The sequence below is a fragment of the Colletotrichum aenigma genome (genome assembly GCF_013390185.1).
Source record: "Colletotrichum aenigma strain Cg56 chromosome Unknown KSG_Cg56_contig10, whole genome shotgun sequence".
Taxonomy (NCBI): domain Eukaryota; kingdom Fungi; phylum Ascomycota; class Sordariomycetes; order Glomerellales; family Glomerellaceae; genus Colletotrichum; species Colletotrichum aenigma.
In genome coordinates this window covers 3,558,171-3,579,906 of record NW_023500916.1, presented here as the reverse complement: position 1 = coordinate 3,579,906, position 21,736 = coordinate 3,558,171, and the positions used below count along the sequence as shown (strand labels likewise).

The window sequence follows — 21,736 nt, the reverse complement described above, 5'->3', positions numbered from 1 at the left end:
TTCGGGCAGATGGGTCCGTGACAGACGACGCCAGTGAGCTCCATTGGGCTGAGACCGACACATTTGGGTACCGCTTCACACAGTAATATGGGCTGTTTTTTCCATTGCCCGTGTTGAAGAGTACCCGTGAACAGTCCTTGACATACCTATTTTCCATTTGCGACACGTCTCTCAATTTCAAGATGTGGTCCCGGGCGAAATGGGTGTTCAGCATGATGCTCTTTTCTTGGGCACCACCGACACCTGACGCCATCAAAAAGGATGAGGAACACGAAGCTGAATATGCCGACACGGAAGAATATCAGAAGGAGGATACCAGTAGTTTCAAGGGCATGCTTTCCGATTGGCAGAAGGCAGAACCCCTGGGACTGCAACTTTCACAGTGTTGGCATGAAAGTTCAGGACATTCAGGAAAGGCTCAACTGAGAGGGCATCGACTTGCTCTTAGCCTTCTCCGATGTCTTCGCAGCGGACTGGTTCTAGGGGGTTTGATCGAGCTCGCAGCCATGTTGACGGCCGCAATCCCGCCAACTATTCTACGCTGGCTTCTCGTGGCTTTAGCTGACCCAACAACGAATCCCGATCCCGCCACGTCGAGTAGTACACAAGACGCTCACAAACCACACATTATACGCACCTCGCACAGCTATACTCTGGTGGCCACTATGGCAGCCACGCAAATGGCCGCCGGGATACTCATCAACGCCTCAAGATATAGGCTGGAAGGTGTTGGAGCCCAAGCTAAAGCTGCTCTCACATACATGATAATGAACAAGGCCTTCTTGGCCCCGCCATCCTCATCAGCCACCAATTTGGTTCGAAGTCCACATGATCGCAACAAGGATGGCCCAGAACAAACATGGAACTCTGGCACCGTTTTCAACCTCGCATCGGTGGAGGCCTCTCGTATAGAAGACTGTATCAGCGGCATCAACGCCATATGGACTGTGCCAGCTAGCTTTCTTCTCGCAATTCCAATGCTGGCCACCAATGTGGACGCATCGTCGCTAGGCGGCATGGTCGTATTGCTCCTGGGTCTACCTATCTTCACGCGCGTGTCCCTCCGTATCTGGGATGAACAGAAGGCCCTCAGTGGATTCTGTCGACATCGTGCTGCGTATACTTTACAGGTTATTCAAGGCATTCGAGGCATCAAGCTTGCGGGATGGTCGTCTCAAACAATGGTTTTGAACAAGTTGTGTGGGATGAGAGTTGTTGAGTTGGTAACGGCAAGCCGTTTGTGGCACAACCGAGCCCTGCTAGAAGCGGCGTGTGCTTTGTTGCCAACTTTAGCCTCTATGGCAAGTCTCATTCTGTATGATACCCTCCACGAGGGTGTGCCAGATCCAGCGAAAGCTTTCTCATCCTTGGCTCTCTTCTTGGCCCTCAAGCCTCACGTCAACCGAGCGGCACAGGCAGCAGTCCAGTTGCAAGATCTCCTTGTCGGATGCCGCGCGATCGAGATGTGGTTGGAGACGGAAGAACCGCACGAAATGAGAACAACCTCTGCGGAGTGGGCGGTTGATGTTGCCCAAAACACTGTTCTCAGTTGGCCAGCCATATCGTCAGCTGACGACTTCCACCTCTCTTTCAACACCAAGTTTCAGATTATGAACGGGGAGCTTGTAGCTGTTTGCGGCCGCCCTGGGTCTGGCAAGTCCTCTCTGATGCACGCTATTGCAAGCCAGATGTGTCTCGAAACAGGAAGCTTTGAGCTGGGTATCGGCTCAAAAGCGGCTTTGGCTAGCCAGACGCCATGGATCAGACAAGGCACAATTCGGAGCAACATCATTTTCGATCAGAAGTTTGATGAGGTCAGATATTGGAAGGTCATCAACGCTTGTGCTCTTATCGCCGATCTCGAACGCATGCCCCGACGAGATCTCACCGTTGTCGGAGCAGGTGGCCAAGGTCTCTCAAGTGGACAGGCACAGCGCGTGAATATCGCCCGAGCGATGTACTCGAATGCCGATATTGTCCTTATTGACGATTGCCTTCGAAACCTTGACCCTTCAACGAGCAAGACGGTATTTGAATATGGTCTCTGTGGCCTAGCAAAAGATCGCACACGATTTGTCGCGACTAACCAGGCTTGGGTGGCCGGCCAATGTGACCGAATACTGTGGCTCGAAGATGGAAAGGCTACCTGGCTCACTTCTTCAGGCAAACTTGATGACTATTTCCCATCCCTCATGGGAGAAGAACCTGTGGAAAACTCCTCAACCCAACAACAGGAAGCTCAGTCTTCCCCCCGCCAGGCTGCAACGAAAGCCTCTAATGCAGATTCCAGGAGCACGCCGGAGTCATTGCCATCTCATGAAGACACAAAACGACGTGACTCCTTTCAATCTTATCTAAGACTCAGCGGTGGGCCCAAGGCAGCCCTCATAGCGGGTGGTATTGTCTTTTCATGGCAAATCACTGCTGCAGCTGTCGTTTTATGGCTTTCTTTATGGACATCTGACCGATTTGGTCTTTCCGGCTTTGCGTCAGTGACATTGTTTGCTATTTTTGGTTTTGGCGAGGCGCTACTAGCGTATGTCCTGTGCCTCAATATCACCACGAAGATGTTACATGCAAGCCATAGCTTGTGGGAACGATCTGTGAGACGAGTCGTTGCTGCGCCCATGGGTTTCTTCCAAGACTCTCTACTTGGTAGCATCATGGACCGTCTCTCAAAAGATGCGGACACAACGGATAGGGAGTTGATAGAGGCGACTCGAAATGCTACGCTTCATCTCGCACGATTGCTTGGTGGCGTTGCCTTGATGCTCGCGATGGAATTCAAGGTATGTCTTGCGGCAACCACAACATGAGTAACAAACACTTACGAGCTTTGACGTAGCTTTTAGTTGTCGTCTTGCCGGGTCTATCTGCAGTCGTTGCTATGATGCGCAGATATGCTCCACGCCTCAAGACTGTCTGCTGTCGGGAGGCTGAACTACGTGCTCGTGTAAACGCTGCATTTAGTGAGAGCGTTGACGGCTCCAGCTCTATTTCAGTCTATCATATCGAATCGTCGGCTCGCTTAACTTTGGTCCAGCGACTTAATAGATGGAGCAACGTTCGACTTCTGGCCGCCGCAAATTTACGCTGGCTTGAAGTCAGACTTGACGCTATTGTGGCTACTACCATTGGACTGACCGGTGCTCTTGTTGTCGCTTCATCCGTTTCGCTATCACCATCTACTGTCGGTCTCATCATGAGTCAGGCTCTCGTTCTTCCGGCTTCTTTGAGACAAGGCATGAGATTTTCCACTAGCGCCTTCCAGTCTATGGTTGCAGTGGAACGTCTGTCGTCTTATGCTACCAGTATACCTCGCGAGGGGGAGACAGAAAGCGGTTCAAGGTATCGCACTGCGTATGACGCATCATGGCCAGCCTCTGGAGACTTGGCCTTCCGGAATGTCAGTGTTTCGCATCGTCAGGAGCCCGGCAAAGAAACCCCGACAGCGTTGCGTGATTTATCTTTCAGCATACCGAGCGGTATGCATGTTGCGGTCGTAGGCCCAACTGGTGCAGGGAAATCGACACTCGTTTCTCTCCTGTTGCGCTTGCTTGACCCGTCGACTGGCACGATCAATCTGGACAGCGTCTCCATGATTGGCGTACCACTTCAAACGCTACGCTCCCACATTGCAGCTGTCCCCCATGACGCTGTACTGCTTCCCAACAGCACCGTCCGCGAGATGATTGATCCTAACCACAGCCACTCTCCGTCTGCGATATCTCGACTGCTATCGGACTTGAATATGCTGGCTGGGCTAGAGAATGAGCCACCTATGGAGCTTGACACGATAGCTGGTGAGCAGGTAGCCCAAGGAACAGGGAGAGCCCAGCTGTTGGCTTTGGCGGCTGTGTTACTCAGTAAACCGCGAGTTTGTGTACTCGACGAGACACTTGGGTGTTTGAACGTTCAGGCAGATGCCAATGTGACGGAGATGGCGAGGGATGTGTTGAAGGGCCGCACGATGGTAGCAGTCACACATCGTATGAGAGTGGCGATGTTGTTTGACCGAGTGCTTGTGCTCGACGAGGGTGGAGTACAGGCATACGGCACGCATTCGGATGTATGGAAAAGTAGTCAGTTTTTCAGAGAGGCTTGCAGTCGGGATGGTATCACTGTTGAAGGAGTTCATCAAGCTAGAGTCTAGCATATCTTGTTGGAAAACATTTGGTTTGAAAGAAAACAACTCATTGCAAGAGTCGTAGCGGCAGAGATGGATGTTCAGTGTGTGAAGTTTCAACTCCGGGTCACAACGGGAGGACATTGCTATACTACGTGAGTGACCTCCCGCTACAAAGTCCTTGGAGGTAACCCTACGCTATCGTACCTTTTCCAAGTTAGCTGAAGCGAGTTTCGTAATACCGTAATGACTCTAAATGTAAAGTTTACCATCCAACTACGCTGATCGCCAGCACAGTCTTACGAGCCGGGAATACTATAACAAAATCAGGATAGCTCAAGGTATTATACATATGTGGCAACAAAAGCTACGATTGCGCTCCCGTAACCGTGGTTCCACTTTTGCGACAAAGAACTAGCCATTCTATTAGATCTTTCCGAAATACTTCCAGACTTTTAAGCTTATAATTTAAAAGGGCTTGTATAGAGTTAGGCAGTGCTGCTCCTACTATAGGTTGCAAGTAGCTACCTTAGGAACAACAGGTAGCAAGGTTTGTTTATATGCTTAATAATTCAGATATATGCCGTGATATAGGATTTCAATCTGACAAGAAGAAACTCTCAATAGATCTTAAGCTCAAGGCCTCAAAAGACTTTTGCACTCTAACTATTTGGTGATCTGCTGATATGGTTTGTGGAATCGCCTTTGTTAATAGGCTATTGCTACATAATGTGTAACGGCTGAGAATCTTGGGTATTTTCATTGCGAGACAAAGTGTACCCCAGGATTATGATCATGCTCATCATAGCCATAGATAACGTGACTTGCGCCATCTGCAGGATCTCTGCAAGAGCAGACTGTTGCGTGTGGAACCCCTGGAAGTCTTCCAGGCCCTTCGTCATGGATACGATTGCACCACCCGCGGTGAAGTAAAGCAAACAATCCCTCAACAGAGAGACATGTCTTGATAGACGGGAAACCCTCTTACTAGTCACCTGCTGCATTTCTTTTCAGGCCATGTTCCAGATTGATACCTAGTAATGAGCAGTCAGACCCTCATCAAAACCACGTCTGCCAATCTCTAACAGAGAGTACACAGACTGGAAGGCTCAAAGAGCATTATCTAAACTAGACTTCTTTGGCTTCGCTACCTTGAGGAGGGAGGCGGACTCTTGAGTAATGAAGAACATTCAATCAGACTATGAGGTGCTCCCGTTGCAGGGAAGCGACCGTCTGAGAGGTCGTGATAGGACAAACAAAGTATACATGGCTAATATCTTAACGAGGTTGCTGACACTCGGATTTATTAAAACTGGTCCCAATCCTAAAGCTATGTATCATCAGCTGGATAGTAAGATACCTATGAATACAATGCCGACTGCCTTCTGTCAGAGGGGGTTGAAAGGAAGTGGCGAAACTGGCTGGCTCACGTTTTTAAGATAAAGACATTCTGTTGCTCATTGGCGATAGCATCACTCCTGAAGGCATTTTCTACTTCATCATGATATCTGGCAACTATCTACCCCATTGCATGATTGAATCCTCAATACGAGCTGGGAGAACTGTTGGCATGTGCGTCCCTATCCCCGGATTCAAATAATTGCGAGTGTTCTCGCCTGAATTACCCGTCTACGCCGGAACTGGGCCCTTCCTTTAGTTCAGGTGCGGATACTGCAGTGATCCATTCCCCAACGTAATTGATATAGCCGTGGCTCCGACATCGGGACGATGTGCCCCGGAGCCTTCCATGAGCCTACTTGCAACATCTGTTTGCCAAAGGCTGAATACCTAGGCTGATGTTTGCAATGTGTCTGCTGATTCGGCCTTGTAGTCTGGAGCGAGTGCTGTTTCTACTGCTCGTGCCTACCCAGAGAAATCTGGCTTGAAGAATATGCAGCTGGTAATCCTCTTTGTCTCTCTTTTTCCTTCTTTACGACGTCCAAGTTGCGCATGCCGACGATCTACTCCAACTACGTTGCGTGGGTCATTCGAAAATGGGGAAAAAAAAAAAAAAAAAAAAAAAAAAAAAAAAAACCCAAAGCAAAGCTCGCGAGGACAATGGCGGTAGCTCGGACCTCCGAAAGCCCGTCTGCTGGTCGACGACCTCTTCCGAAATACGCGGGAGTACTTAGAAAAAGGTGCCGAATTGTTCTCCAATTTACCTAACAAAAAGATACCATACTGGCTGATTTTCATCAGAAATGAAAAGATAAAGATTGGGGCAGTAAGTTCCTCGTTATTGAGAACAACTCAGTGGCCACCGGAGAGCCGAAGAGCCAGAAGCCCACAGCCTCAACTGCTGGCACGTCCCGATTTCGTGGAAATCTTTCTTGGCCCGCACCATCCTCCGTGGGGTTGCATGGCCTGTCTCAGGGGCGGAACCTCTGATTTCCTAAGTAGGTAGGGCTGGAGTAGTGGTTAAACGATTAGTGGAGAAACATATCTCAACCAGACGAACGACTGGAAGATAAGATTAGGTCGGCGGTAGTTTGACTCGGATTTAAGACAAACAAATGAGAGCTTTTTGCGTAGATCGTTAAGCTTGGCATCATGCAACAGCCCGTTGATTTGGTGCTACGATTCATGGCTGGGTGTACTGGATCCGCAGCCCGGTATTAGCACATATTGCCAAGAAACAGTTACTACGAGATTTTGGCAGTCTCCACTAGGGATAGGGGGGATTTAGAGAATTGTAACCCGTCAGCCAAGCATGGACACGGTAGGGAAGTCTATGCAGAATGGACAAAATCCACGAGTACGATAAATTCGTCTGATGTCGATGGCGAAGTTCATCGGTTTTTGGCAGATCGAGCTTCCAGCATCGCTGTGTCCGGTCCATAATAACCCGTGCCCAACCCTTGTGTCCTCATCAGATCCCACCGGTCACCTTGTGCAACGTGAGGCAATTTCCCGAACTTCTACTTCGGCTCTCTAGTGTGTCGCGACCCAAGAAACGGAGTGGCCAATATATCATGCCCGGTCTGGCCGTTGGGCCAGTGGAGTACTACCCATTTACTCGTGGCTGAGACAACGCGTTTGCTTGGCACCAGTGACCCGGCATATAAGAACATGACGCATCTCTATGATCAACTTTTCAAGCTCTGCAGGTCGTACCACATCCCAGGATGGCATCCTTCAACATGGCTGGCGGCGTGATCGCCCTTCTTCTCACAGGAGCTGTTGCACAGGCCCTTCCGGACGGCGCACTCACGTTGCCGCAACAGGCTCAGATCATCGACCAATTGAGCCAGAATGTGCTGGAAGAAGTCTTACCTCCTTATGAGGCCAATGCATCGACGGTTCGTACGCACATAAGTCGTGAAAAGGCTACAACTCACAACAATCGCAGGAATTCTTGTGGCGTGGCGTCAATTCTTCGTCGCTCAAGGAGAGACCATTTCACATCTACAGCACGGAGTTCTATGAGGTGATTGGCAATGATCCGTCGCTCACCCTCATTGCGACCTCGGAGTCCGACCCCATCTTTCACGAGGCAGTCACTTGGTATGTATCGCCTAATCTGGGTGTCTCAGATTTGCGCTGACCAGAGAAGGAACCCAACGACTGATGAAATGTTCTTCGTCCAAAATGCTGGAGACCCAGACGCAGGGACCGGCTTGACTAAGTCTTCTATCATTCAGAAGATCTCCCTTCTGGATGCCGAAGAACTGAGGAACGGGACTTTCGGTGCTACAGCGGTGCCAGTGCATACAGTGTCATCGACCCCACAAGTGATCAACCCGAATGGTAAGTCTCCCACGTGAAAGGGCCGATATCGTATGTATGCTGAGATTAAGAAGGCGGCACCAACTACAAGGGTAACCTTGTCTTCGCGGGTTCAGGCCAAGGAGACCGTCTTGCATCTGCGCTCTATCTGATGAATCCTGTCGAGCCATACAACACTACAGGTGAGTGGTATCCAAAACTGATTACAGCATTTGATGAATGGCTGCGCCTAACGTTCCATGTGCAGTCCTGGTCAACAACTTCTTTGGCAGAGCTTTCAACTCACTCAATGACGTCGCTGTCAATCCCCGTAATCTGAACGTTTACTTCACCGACACCCTTTACGGATACCTCCAGAATTTCCGGCCGGCGCCCGGCTTGAGGAATCAAGTTTATCGACTCGATCCTTCCACGGGTTCACTGTCAGTTGTGGCTGATGGGTTTACTTTGCCAAACGGTTAGTGTCCATGTCCATGCACTCATTGTTTGTTCATAACTGACTTGGGTCTAATGCAGGGATCACGTTCTCTCCCAACGGCGAATACGCCTACGTCACAGACACCGGCATGGCTCATGCATTCTATGGCGAGAATCTGACGGATCCTTCGACAATGTGAGTTACGATTGGCAGTCATCCGATACTGTGAAAGAATAATGTCGCTAACCTTCCCAAGCTATCGGTACAATGTACAAGAGGATGGCACCTGGGAGAACCGCAAGACGTTCGCCTACGTTAGTCCTGGGATTCCGGACGGTAAGTGCATCTCAGAATATGACTCATGTGGGACTGTTTCTGACATCGACTATTTGCAGGAATTCACTGCGACTCAAAGGGCAATGTGTACGCCGGCTGTGGGGATGGCATTCATGTGTGGAATCCGTCCGGAAAGTTGATTGGGAAGATCTACTTTGGCTCCGGCGTCTCCAATTTTCAATTCGCCGGAGATGGGCGGATGGTCATCATGGGACGGACGAAGTTGTTTTACGCAACTCTTGGTGCTTCGGGAGCTTCCATCTCGTAAATTAAAAGACCATAGGTATCGACTGGAATAATGGTTAGGATATTGCCGGCAAGATACCCCGGACAGCTCAGTTCAATTAACTACGCAAGATGTGTATTTAGTGCGCTGGACGATGCATGCTATTCTATCTGGTCTCGCAATTCTAGGTTCCAAGGCTGTGGGCCTCCCATATCTTCTTGTACAGGGGACCCTTTGCCAAAAGTTCCTCATGGGTACCTTTTTCAACGATTCTACTGCCGTGGAAAACACAAATTACATCGGCGTGTCTAATGATTGACAGCCGATGCGCCACAGCGATGGTTATCCGCTCACCAGACGAAGCTGCCTGATTTAACGCTTCTTGCACAATTCGCTCTGATTGTGTGTCCAATGCGCTTATTGCTTCATCGAGAAGTAGTACACGAGGCTGCGGATCATGGCACGTGCGATGACGATTCGCTAGCGCTGGCCACCAGAAAGCTGAGTGCCGTTGGCTCCGCATTGAGTATAGAGACCTTCGGGCAGGGAACTAATGAGCTCCCATGCATTCGCCATACGGCAGGCTTCGATAATGCTTCCATCGAATATGGTAGACGGGTCTTCTGTCGGAATACCCATGGAGATATTGTGCCTTATGGTGCCTGGATAAAGGACAGGTTCTTGCTGTACGAGTGCGATGTCTTTTCGGAAAAGCCACGGGTTCATCCGGTCAACATCAACACAATCAACCTTCAGATGACCGCTGACCGGATCATAGAACCTCTCGAGTATGGCAATCATAGTGCTCTTTCCGCACCCAGATGCTCCGGCAAAGGTCACGAATTGTCCTTTCTTGATCCATGAGATCTCGTCAGTTTGAGCATTTCTTCCGGGAAGTGCCCATTGAAGCTTGCCGATTGAAATTCAAATAGAGTGAGTAAAGAGTTTGACAGTATCGGAGAAAGATGAGGTGAAACAAAACAAGATGCGATACATTTGGGCAGTATTACCAGCCTTCAAGTGGCATGAGAGCTTTTAGCTCGACAAGCTGAACTTGTCCACCGAGACTCAACGAGATGAAGGTCTGCGCTCGCGGACATGGGACATGCCGCCTCCGATAATTTCAATGCTACCACTAAATTGCGTCCCCATTAGCAACAATCATTCAAAGCTGTCAAAAAGCCGACGTCGATTGCTTTGCCTTGGAATGAGTCCCGCAGGTCCAATACTGCGGAAAGGAGGAAGCGGCGTATCGGAGGGAGTCCAGCTTGCGAAACCCCGTTTGCCAAGCTCACGTTTCCGCGGACACTAGATCGCCTCGCTCATGGGACCCACGGAGCCCGAGTTACGACGATGACATGGCCGGGGTATCGCGCATGAGGTACCTTTCGAGAGGTCTGATCGTCATTTAGAAATATTCTCACCTTGCTCGCTGTCGAGAGCGTCATGAATGAACCGCAGATTCCTTTTATTGCAATGCACGGGTGGCAGTTGAGGACACTGGCAAGGCATCCATCTATTTCAAAAGGGCCGTAGACTTCATGCACTCTTTCAGTTGTTCTAGTTACGTTCGAACATCCAAGTGCCATGAAATAAATTATTTTCTCTGTTACAAAAAGCGTGCATCCCTTTTCTCTTCCAACTTCCCATCGCTACTCCCATACCCTTCATGCCGTTGATCAAACTAAAGAGTAGTATTTGGCAAGTTCTGACACCTGGAATGAATTTGGCTTAGGCTTTTCTGATTGATACTATTTACGAGAGTATTTCTAGCAACGATGCCTAGTATGTAATTAGCTTTATTTCCCGCCGAAGCAAACAGGCCGCTGAATGAATCTTCTTTACGCCCATCCGTAGCCCACTTCCATTCGTACTTGGTGAGGAGATAAACCAGAATGACCTTGATCTCGTTGGAAGCGAAGAATCGCCCAGGGCAAGAGTGCAGACCATGACCAATCAAGCAGGCCCATAATCTTCTTCTTCGTCCTCCTCCACCAGGTTCGTTCGGAATTCGACTAAGGCGTCATAGCACTCCTGTCGTCGGAATCTAGCATGGTTCGGCCACCCATGCGCTCGGTAGATGTCGCGAGCGTCCTACAGCCAGTCGTGATGCTGTCAGTATGGCATGCCACCAGAGAACATGCGAGATACTGAAGCTAAGAAGAAAGACACGTACCTGAATCCCGGGTTCTGCTAAGTCGTCTTCCTCTTCCTCCCCTTCTCGAATCGTACCCCAAATTTCGGGATAATACTCTGCGTCCTCCGTGTCAGGACGAGGCAAAGGCACCAAGTCAAGAGAATACAAGCTGTCAACGAGCGCATCAAAGAACGGTCCGGCAGGTCGCGGCGGTGTCCACAGCCAGGGCTGGTCACTCGGGGCATCCTGGACTTGCTTGTTGCCAGCATCGTAGACAATGACGGTGCCAGCATTGGTATCGATGATCCACCACTCGCCGCTATCGCTGCCCTCGCCGCCGCCGCCCGCGATGGGAACCAGACCATCAGGCATTTTCTCGGCGAAAGGGAAGAGACCGTGGGCGCACAGGCGCTCGGGGGTAGCCTTGTCCGCCGTGAAGTTCTCGTTCAATTCGGGGTTGTCCTCAAGGTAACGCTGCGGTTCGCTGCGACCTATAACGGGCCAGCGGTTATCTTCGTGGGTCTCATCGACGTCAAGATATGGCAGGTGTCGTAGCAGGTCAATGACACAGTCGTTGAAGCCCAAAAGGCGCGTCTTATCGGCCGGCAGGAAGGTTTCGTCACCCCAGCGCCCGCCTGGCGGGTACTGTATTAGCGATGCAGGAAAGAAGGCCATCTGAGCCAGCGTTTCGTAGTACTTCGTCAGGCCGGCAACGATGACGTCCCTATCATAGCCAGCGGGGCACGTCGCAGGATCTCTTCTCTCTCGTGGCGGCGGTCGAGATTCGTGCCGGGAGGCCTCTGCCTTTCGCTTTCTTGACTCGCGTTCTTGTCGATCCTTCAAAAAGTCTTCCAAGTCTTTCCGGCATTTCTCACGATCAAAGGCTGGTCCAGGTCCGCGGCCGTGCTGCCATCCCGCCAGCATGTAGGTCTGGTACATGGAGGAGGCAATCTCTCGGCGATCAGGGGTGGAGAAGTCAGGCTCGATGCCGTCAATCAGGCCGGGAATGGGGTAGTAGTCTTTGCCAAGCATCGTGGTGACCTCTGCGAAAAACTCGCTTGGGCTGTAAGATGGTGCCTTTTTCCACTCGGTCTCGAACTCCTCCGTCAACGCCTCGCCACGTGGTGGTCCCGCGTACTTGACAATGCGACCACTCTTACAGTCCACAAGCCACCATTGCGGACCGTAAAGCGTGTATTCACCGGCAGGGTGCGTTAAGCTGATCATGTCTGGAGGAAGGTGGATTAGCTCAAACAGGCCCTCCAAGTGCTCCTCCAGCAGCGAGCTGCGGTCTCGCAAGTATCGCATGGCCTTAGTCTTTGGGAAGATGAGCCATTGCCTCGTATGAGGGCCTGCGTCGACGGGCCGCAAGTAGGGAAGGTGGCGTAGGAGGTCCACGGCAGTATCAGAACGGCCTAGTGTATTTCGCAGGCCATCTACGTCCAGCTCAGTGTCGCTCCATCCCTCGGGCGGGGGTTGTTGGATATTGTCGGGCGACAGGTAGGGCGCTGTTGCCAACTTGGTGTAAAATTGCGTGAGGCCTTGGGCCACGTCGCGATGGAAAGATAGGCTCTCCATACGGAGGGTTGAGATGTGAATATCAAAGTTTCAGGAGGTCTGTAGCCTGTAGAAAAGGGTCTTGAAATCCTACTTCTCACACTTTGGTGCACAAACAAAATGTTGCGGGCTGACAAAGATTTATGTTGGCTATCTGCAGCTGGCCGACAATCACTTCATACGTGGTCTGAGAAACGCGAAAGGTGAAGATGAAAGGCTATGGGAGGGGTCATCGGGGCTTTATATGGAAGAAGCTAGCATGTCTTGGCTTGCATCCCTCTTGCATGCATGATGCACCCCTGGCAGTAAGCACATTGATTAAGTCCGAGGCCCTGCAGGAAAACAAGACCAACCATGACACCAATCTTCTTGACTGCCTATTGGAAAAGGAGCTGATTGCGACAAATGAAACTCATACATTGTATAACTTTCTACATCACCTCACATCAGTTTGTCTACAACAGCGGGGCCGGGCGCAGGAGTGATAAGCGCCGCCGCTTCGGCCGCCACCTCCGTCGCCGTCGCCAGCGCGTCGGCGACCCACTCCGTCTCGCGCGGGTCCCCGCTGCCGAACGCGGTCTGTCGCGGCGATTCGGCATCATCATCGGCGGTCGCCGTGGCCGCGGCCTCCACCTGTTCGGCAGCCCGAGCTGTGACCTGCGCATATGGCAGAGACGCATAACCCAGCTCCTCCATTTCGTGACTACACGACTTGTCTTTGCAAGCGAGATAGCCAAAGTGCTCAAGGAGCTCCTCCTCGGTCGGCCGCCGCGTGCTATTTCCCTCATCAACGCGAAGGTCGTCAGGGCCCGGCTCATTACCGCGGGCCAGCGCATTCTCGTCGATGACGAAGTTGAGGTCGCCGGTCTCACTGTTGCGCTTCCTGACGCGCTTGCGCTTGCGCGATGTGTAGCCCCAGCTGGCCTGGCTCACCTTACCGGCGATGACGTTGGGTTCCGGCGCTTTGGCATAAGCTTTCCGGAGCGCCCCGTTCGTGTCACGGCCGGTCACACGGTCGTACCATGGATCGTCAGTCAGCAGGGCAAAACCGGGATCGTTCACCAGGGTCTTGGGCCAGCACGGGTTCTCCGTGACACCGTAGTCACCTGGCATGCCCCCCATGTTGGTGAAGTCCATCTCGAAGACGGTCTGCGTGGCATCAGCCGTAACCTCATAGACGGTCGTCGTGCGACAGCCGATGACCTCTTCTGATATGGACCGCGCTCCGTGTTCCTTCTTCACCATATCTGGTGGACACACGCCCTTCCAGATCTGACCCGCTCCTCCGTTCTCGGTGTTGCGAATGAGACGAATCCAGGTCCGACTGTCACGAGCCTGCCAGATGTCTGCGGGCGGGTACTCATCCCGCTGGCACTGAAGATCAAACTCTTGCATCCAGCCGGAACTCCAACTTGTGTGGTGTTGGTTGTTATAGCTGCGCACAAGAGGCCGCGGCGCCTCTTTATTCTTGATACTCTTTCCATTGCTGTCGTAGTTCTTTTTGCTGACGCAGGGTATCTGCTTGAGGGCAGGATTGTAGCGAAGAACAGAGCTGTAGTGGTAGCAAGCCTGGGTGTATAGGCTGCCGTCACACGTGCGGGTGACGGTCTCGGTGTCAAGCTTGCCATCTTTCGTGATCGTCTTCTTATCCCCGCCGGCTGGGGCGCGCTGGAATTTCTTCTTCTTGCAGTTGTTGGGCTTCTTCGGCACTTGAGTTGGCTCATTGCGTTTGGGTCGGTCTACTTTAGTTTCCAGCGGCTTGTCCAGCTTCACATCATAGTTCTTGCCGTTGAACTTGAACGCTGTTTTGCCCGCTTTCGCAATGCCCTTGGCACAAACTTGTACCAGTGCTGGCATAGCCGCTTGCAGGGCAATGGAGATGAATATGCCTAGGGAGAGGTTAGCCAAGTAGATGCACGGAGGGCCGGATAGGTAGCTTACCAACGATGGGAATGAACCTCAATGGTGCTGTTGCTGCTGCAATTGCAATGCGGCAGAAGGCTTTTGCAGCCACTTCGATAGCTAAGGCTTCAGCGGCCTCTCGGGCCAGGTCCGCCGCCGAGTCTTCCAACTTTTCTTGGACCTGTTGCTTCGACACCGGGCCCTTGAAACCCTTGCAACAAAAGCTCTGAGTGCCTCCAGAACAGCTCTGATCTTCCTTGTCGGTCTTGTGATTGGTATTTTGTGTGATGTCCACCTCATCATCGGCGCAGCCCCCGAAACAGGATAGACCAAGGCCACGATAACCTCTCCAGCGACATGTCCCCATAGTAACACCTTTGTTGCAGCAGATGCTCCGCACCTGATCTTTCGGGCATCGCACTTCGGTAGAGTACTGTCCCGGTTGACCATTTGCTTGCGCCGCTAAGTGGTCGCCGTCCCGGCATTTGTCTCCGCACTTCGTCGTATAGCACAGTCCCCGGGCGGCTTCGTCTTGGTAGATTATTTCCGCCTCAAGAACTTCCTCTTCCGTCAGACCATCTGGATTGAGAAGGCTGTTGGCATTCTGGTCAACTTGATCGAGCGCCCAGACCATCACACCGCCGAGACATCTTGAGTTGGCAAAGTCTACCTTCTGCTGAAGAGTCTCGCCATCATCGTATGAGACCCACTGGTCCTTATCCCAGTGAATCCATTTGACTCCAGCCTTCTTGTCGTGGACAGGGGTGAGACTTTTGTCTTTGATGATATCCATGATCTCTTGCAGGGTCAGGATCCCAGAAGCCCTCGAGCAGGGCCCCTCCTTGGCGCCATCGGAGAATTTGCATACGCCGTTAGGCTTGTTGCAGTCAGGATCTTCAAGCGTAAACGAACGACCGTAGACTAAAACGCATCAGAAAATTTGCCTACAAATTCTGAACACACGAAAAGGGGAATCACTTACAGCCCTGTCCCAAAACGAGGTTCTCGGGCTTCAATCCACCACGCCACAGCAAATCGAGGGCCATGTCGATCTCCGTGAGATTAGTGTGAGGCGCAATGTAGGGGCCGATCTCTTTCGACGCCTTGTCCCAGACGCCATGAAGATCGTAAGACATTAAGTTGAACCAATCAACGTATGGCTGAATGCCCTCAATGTCGAAATGTTGCAAATACCAATACGATGCGGGCAGCGTGATAGAGAAGCCGTACGAGCCTGAAAATGCGTCGTATATGTCTTGGCAGAGCAGCACCAGATTGGCGCGGTCCTCAGCGCGTCCTCCGCGATCATCTAAGAGTGATGTCAGTAAATCGCTTCATTGACGTTATTACGTTATGAGATGAAAACCACCTACCAGCTGTCGGGTACTCCCAGTCCATGTCCATCCCGTCAAAGCCATACTCATCCATGAAGGCCAGAAGGCCGTCAATGAATATTTTCCGATTCTCCGGCGTACTCGCCATGTCGCTGAAAGCCTTTTGGTATGGCCCGGCTATTTAAATCCTTCGTCAGCGCGACCACGATTGGTACATGTACAGAAACACTCACGGTCATTGAAAGACCATCCACCAACACTAACCCAGGCCTCCAAACCAGGCTTCTTTTCCTTCAGCTTTGTGAAGCGACTAAGCAGCGACCCTGCATTCTTATCCATGGGTACAATCTGGAATGTATTCGGGTCAAAAAACACAAATGCAAAGTTGATGTGCGTTAGACCGTCGAGATTCAGGTCCTCGGGGGAGACCTTGCTGCAGGGACGAGTGTTGGCCCACGACTCATAGTAGCCAATGGAGCGAGCCTCAACACTGTTGCCCTTGCTGCAGGAAGGTCTCTTTACATCGCCACAGGTCCCGTAGCCCTCCTGACAGCCTTTTTTGACATCGCAAAAGTCTGTAGTTGAACCGCAAAAGCTCCCGTGGCCATTAGCGGAGGTACTGGATCCAGATAGAGGACAACTACTCACCCAAACTCGGAACAGCAAACGTTCAGCGGGCAATTTTGCTTTCCAGGTCTACCATACTGACCGCATTCCGCTTTCGCGTCACAGTTTGATGTACAGTTCGCCGCACCGCATTCAGCTGGAGAGTAACCACAAAGACCAGACCCATTCTGAGATTAGGCTTTTGTATCAGCTGGTGTGTACAAATAGCACTTACGAAGCTTCAAAACTTACTCCAGAACAACAGGCGCCATTCACACACGGTGTATCAGCATTGCATGTCCCTACGGGCAAGTCGAGAGTTTCAGCGGGCAGGTCGGTGCCGAGGAGAGCGAAGGCCGAGTTGAGGTTGAAGAATGTAGAGTTACCCGCTACTACGAGTGCAGAGAAGTAAAGAATGGAAAAGATGAAAGTAGACATGGCTGGAGAGTCCAGAGCAAACAACGGACGACGCATGTTGGCAGACATGCAAGAGACAGGACCAAAATGAACGGCGGTGGTTTCCAAAGAATGAGAAAGCATTCCGCGCCGTGGGCACCAGCGATTGAAATATCGGTGATGAAAGACATATGGAGAGCTCCTGTGAAGAGTCCACTATCTTTTCAGTCTCGACGCCGGAGCCTTCAGGCCATATCCATTGATGCCGAGGTTGCGAACGGTGAACCCGGACTTCCTCCGCGACTCGGACTCGAGGCACAGAAATCTCACTATGTTCTAATCAAAAATGCAACCCTCATTTCGGATATATCATGTCTCGGTGCAGTCAGCAAATAGTCTATCTGCACAGGTTAGGCTATGACCTGATCACGTAGGAGGGTTTCAATGCAGCCAAGCAATGACTAGCAAAGACAGGCTGCTACACTGTTTTAACAGCATTCGATGTGAGAGGCTCCAGACCATCATCTGGCCCCTCAGTCTCAAAATCAAGTCAGCGAATATTACTCTGACTGCAGCGCGGTCCTTTTTTCCCCTGCGTTGGTGAGCCAAGAGGTTGGTCCCCGTGAGCGGCCAACATGCCTTTTCGAGCAGGTCACAAAATCTTGGCGCTAGGGATCGGGCCGTATGACCCTGGAACCGGTGTCGATAAGCATAATTACACATCCCATCACGCCGTACCTGCATATTAACAGCGGGTGGCGCGGCCAAATCGCTCGTTTACCCAATTGGGTAAAAGCATGTTTCTATTGCTGTGGCCATCGCGCTTGATGCTGGATGAAACTAGTAAATGGATGCGCTTCTCAGACTCTCTAATTCAGAGCATCCCGATATCAGGGCACTCTGCTCCCCACCAAACATACGTTGCAGCTCAAGCAAAGCCTCTTTCTCACTCGCCTTCTATCGTTTCCAACTAGCGAAGTCGGCTAAACAATTGTTGTCATGTTGCTTGGTCACGTCTCCGTCGCCTTCGTCGGGCTTTTACCTCTTTCCTATGCCTTCAACCTATGGCCTTTGGTCGATGCTGAAGGGCTGTCTAATGTTCTCCAGATTCCCACTGGCTGTCTTACTGCCTTGTAAGTCGAAGCCTGAAGATTGAGCAACTCCGTCGAGAAAAGATTACTGACTCGGGACAAGGAACGCCACCGTGACATGCGATCAGGACTTGTTCCAGCGCACCGTCAACGTAGATGGTCTCTGGTGGACGCAAGAGGATGTCAGCACACTTTGCACTTCTTCATGTCTGAACTCTGCGCAAAATTGGAAGGATAATGTAGACGAAGTGTGCGTCGGCGAGTTTATGGTTCAGGGTGATCGAATGGTTGAGGTTGAAACACTCGCAGCGCGGTTCGTCGAAGGCCTTGGGCTTTCATGCCTTCGCTCATCGTCAGGGCAGTGGTGCTTTGTTGAGCAGCAAGAGTGGACGGGCTCAGACATCATCACACCTGACTGCGCTGCTAATCCTTCAGATCCCTGGTGTGCCAACCCAGCGAATGTGAGCGCCGAGAACCAGCGTATGGCTAGCCTGTACGATGACGAGTTGCTCTGCTCTGAGTGCTTTCTCAACCTCATGTATAAGCGGGTAACGTCCGACTTTCTCGCTGACACTGACCATTCGGATTACCTCGTGAACGAGTTTCAAGATATCCAAGACATATGCCAGACGACTGTCGGAGAGCTGGCTACGAGAGTGCCGCCTCAGTACCCATCAGCAACAAATGGCATCGGTTGGGAGCCTACCGAGCCTGGCAGTCCAAGCACAACACAAGCTACGGCTACTGCCACCGCCACCGCCGTACCGAATCCGGATCCCGACTGTGAGCTGGGTCAATGGGTTGACATCTTCGCTACGCGTGAATCAACGCTCGCTGAGACTGATTTGGAGAGGTGCAATGAGCTAGCTGAGCTGCATGGCATCGCTACCGGCGACTTGATGGTGACTACGCGTAGTTCATCCTGCACCGTGGAGCCAGAAGGCCCATTGGACGATGAGGACTCGGATGAAGGCTGGTTCTGCGGATCACCCGCGTGTCAGCTTCTTCGGGTAAATGAAGGGGACACTTGGTGAGTGCACAAAACGGCTAAGTCTATCACACTACTGACGTTCACCAAACGCAGTGACTCCATTGCAGCGGCAGTTTCCAATGATACAAATCCCATCACTGCCGTACGGCTCGCCACCTGGAACCCAAACGTCCTTGGGGCATGTGACTTCCTGGTCCCAAACCAGTATGTCTGCATCACTCGTCGCGGTGGCTCGTGGGTAGGTCCTCCGGAGTCGGAAATTCCCGACGATGGCGAAGGGCCGGTTCGTGGGGGACCGGGAAGCACTCCCAGTCTCCCCATTCTGGAAAACCCAACCTCGCCACCCGCAAATGTGCAAGAAGGCATCGCGCCTGGCTGCAACCGCTACGTCCAGGCCAACAGCACGATTGCCTCGTGCTGGAAGATCGCCAATGATGGCGGTATCTCGCAAGCGCGCCTGTTCGAGCTCAACCCCGTTCTCGGCGAGTCGGGCGAGCGCTGCGATACGCAAGTGTGGCTTGGCTACTACTACTGCGTCCGCACCACCGGCGAAGGACCGACCACAACGGCCCCGCCGGCGACGACGTCGGTGCCCACTTCGGAGCCGACGGCCGTTCCCACGCCGTCGCCAATCCACGAAGGCACAACGCCCAACTGCAATAAATGGGCTGAGGCTCAAGACGGCGATTATTGCTGGAAGATGGCCAACGACGCCGGCATCGAGCTCAGCTCCTTCTACGAGTGGAACACGGTGCTGGCCAACGGCGACAGCTGCGACATGATCTGGCCCGGGTACTTCTACTGTATCGGGGTGAGATCAGATCCACCAACTACTACCACACAAGCGCCCCCCACGAGTACTACGGCGACGGCGCCGAAACCTTCGCAGACGCAGGCGGGGATTCCGGCAAGCTGCAATAAATTTGCTCAGGCCCTATCCGGCGCCTCGTGTTGGCAGCTGGCCACCGATAGCGGCATTACGTTGGAGCAGTTTTGCAGCTGGAATCCTGTTGTTGGGTCGGCGGGCGAGAACTGTGGGGCCCAGATCTGGCCTGAGTATTATTACTGCGTCGGAGTCAGCGGGTGAAGTGGTTTATATGAAACCCCTGGCTTCTCGCTGTTCTGTTCAAAAGAGATTTCTGGCACCAAACGCAAAATTGGTATTACGACTTTCTTATAGAATGTCTTGAGTCAAAGAATGAACATCAATATTTCATCCTGGCCCTTCGTCTACCGGAGAAATGTATCCAGAATATTGGTGTAGCCTGTGCGTGTCGTGTTGAAGGACGGCATGGAGCCACCACTGATATCATGAACTATATTGGGCTTCTGTAGGATCGGAAAGATTCAGCCCGTGATAACAGATATAGCTGCGCGTCTGACAGCTTGTATCCCCTCCACGACCTTATTCGACCCACCCGAATGACACCTGTCGGCCTCTCTTTCAACCACTGGTCGTACTGAGGACTTGGTCGGCGTACCCCTGACCATAGCATTTCAGGAGAATGTGTATACGTCCGTTCTACTAGACGAATCAGTCCTACTCTGGACCAAGTGATGTTATTTTCGGACTGCAGGACTATAACAACGTCGCACCCATGCCATTCGCCCCAGTATATGCATTGCCTCTTCTCTCCTTCTAGACTTCTTTTGAAACCTTCTGGATCCCAGGGCCCGGCCGACAAATGCAACACTGCCTCTGCTCGGCCCAGCTTCAAAACCGGGGGAGATGACAATCTGTCGTATGAAAACAGAGAAGAAGGGATTAACGGTCCCCGAAACTCGATATAGAGAGGGCTGTAATCGAGGGTTTCTCCGACTCTCGGGTTCTGAGGGTACTGGGAAAGCTCGGTCATCGTGCCAGATCGAGTGATCACCGACATCAACGTGACCTCGAAACGTTTGAGTAGAAATCTTCGCTCTGATCCTACATTTACCAAATGAGCTTTGCCGGCCCAGCCAGCCCACGACCATGATTGAAAGCCCTTTCTGCGACGTGGTTTAGGTCGATTCTGGCCCTCTTCAGACCGGGAATTATGAAACCACATCATCGAGTCCAGGAAAGACTTCAGGGCCTTATCTGGCACGCTTGACAAGTACGGGATTCCTTGAATATGGAAGATTCGACTCTGAGACGTTTCAAATTCTCGAACGATTCCGCACAAAGCCCTAAGGGAGTCTTCGTCTTCCGTTAAGTCTCTGGCGGTGTAACGACGAACTATCTCGGTAAAACGATAGAGACTACGCGCTGGTGAAAGTTTTGCTTCGTCGAACATGCCATACTTTTCATCCAGGTTTCCGCGACCCAAGATTCCCGCTCGCATTACGCCCTTGAACTCCGACTTGTTCTTCACGTGGAATCTCTCCAACGGCGCTGACAGACTCTCTTGACAGTTCATGGCGTTGCATTCGAAATAGACCTGGTCATCCGTGAAAACAAGTCGACGACGACTGAGAACAGCCTCTTGGAGTGTCCAGCCTCTTGTATACCATTTCGATGATTGAATCGCTGGATGTCTAAGCGTGGAGGCTATGTTGATGTCTTTAATGACGAGTGTATGATGTGGCTGGCGGTGCCTGTTGCCTATTCCAGGTAGGCCATACGTCGGATCAGACCCAGCAACCGCAATGATCGTCAATTCTGCATTGTGATAGATCGAGTCCATCTGGCTGATTTGGTCATCCTTTTCTTTTTCGTTTTCCTGGTCGATACAGAACTTATCTATCCAGAGGTAATTGAATCCCATGTCGATGGTCACACCCATAGCATCTCGAATGAAGGCTGGAAGATTTTCTCGTGGCGGCATGTGGCCAAAGGAATATTGATCTGTCGATAATTCTCCCCATACGTAACTTTGGGCTACGTATCTTGCTTTTGACGGTGCTGGTC

General features: G+C 51.7%; 5 protein-coding genes across 5 annotated transcripts; 3 read left to right on the top strand and 2 right to left on the bottom strand.

Annotated features, from left to right (window-relative positions):
- Positions 1-182: 182 nt before the first annotated feature.
- On the top strand, positions 183-2,816 carry ABCC1 (Multidrug resistance-associated protein 1; the record flags this gene model as incomplete). The annotated part of the gene is made up of 1 exon (XM_037330057.1): positions 183-2,816. The coding sequence occupies one exon, from the start codon at positions 183-185 to the stop codon at positions 2,814-2,816; it is 2,634 nt and encodes an 877-aa protein (XP_037172272.1).
- Positions 2,817-7,266: 4,450 nt separating this feature from the next.
- gnl-1 (Gluconolactonase) lies at positions 7,267-8,874 on the top strand (the record flags this gene model as incomplete). Its single annotated transcript, XM_037330056.1, has 8 exons — positions 7,267-7,425; positions 7,476-7,630; positions 7,680-7,873; positions 7,927-8,034; positions 8,100-8,309; positions 8,369-8,465; positions 8,527-8,606; positions 8,666-8,874. 8 exons carry the CDS (start codon positions 7,267-7,269, stop codon positions 8,872-8,874), a joined length of 1,212 nt encoding a protein of 403 aa, XP_037172273.1.
- Positions 8,875-10,788: 1,914 nt separating this feature from the next.
- On the bottom strand, positions 10,789-12,547 carry CGCA056_v014813 (uncharacterized protein; the record flags this gene model as incomplete). Its single annotated transcript, XM_037330055.1, has 2 exons — positions 10,789-10,926; positions 11,009-12,547. 2 exons carry the CDS (start codon positions 12,545-12,547, stop codon positions 10,789-10,791), a joined length of 1,677 nt encoding a protein of 558 aa, XP_037172270.1.
- A 420-nt stretch (positions 12,548-12,967) lies between these two features.
- CHIT1-1 (Chitotriosidase-1) lies at positions 12,968-16,806 on the bottom strand (the record flags this gene model as incomplete). Its single annotated transcript, XM_037330054.1, has 6 exons — positions 12,968-14,415; positions 14,468-15,349; positions 15,411-15,737; positions 15,802-15,939; positions 15,996-16,264; positions 16,649-16,806. The coding sequence occupies 6 exons, from the start codon at positions 16,804-16,806 to the stop codon at positions 12,968-12,970; spliced, it is 3,222 nt and encodes a 1,073-aa protein (XP_037172271.1).
- Positions 16,807-17,763: 957 nt separating this feature from the next.
- CGCA056_v014811 (LysM domain-containing protein) lies at positions 17,764-19,933 on the top strand (the record flags this gene model as incomplete). Its single annotated transcript, XM_037330053.1, has 3 exons — positions 17,764-17,897; positions 17,959-18,885; positions 18,940-19,933. The coding sequence occupies 3 exons, from the start codon at positions 17,764-17,766 to the stop codon at positions 19,931-19,933; spliced, it is 2,055 nt and encodes a 684-aa protein (XP_037172269.1).
- Between the last annotated feature and the right edge of the window lie 1,803 nt (positions 19,934-21,736).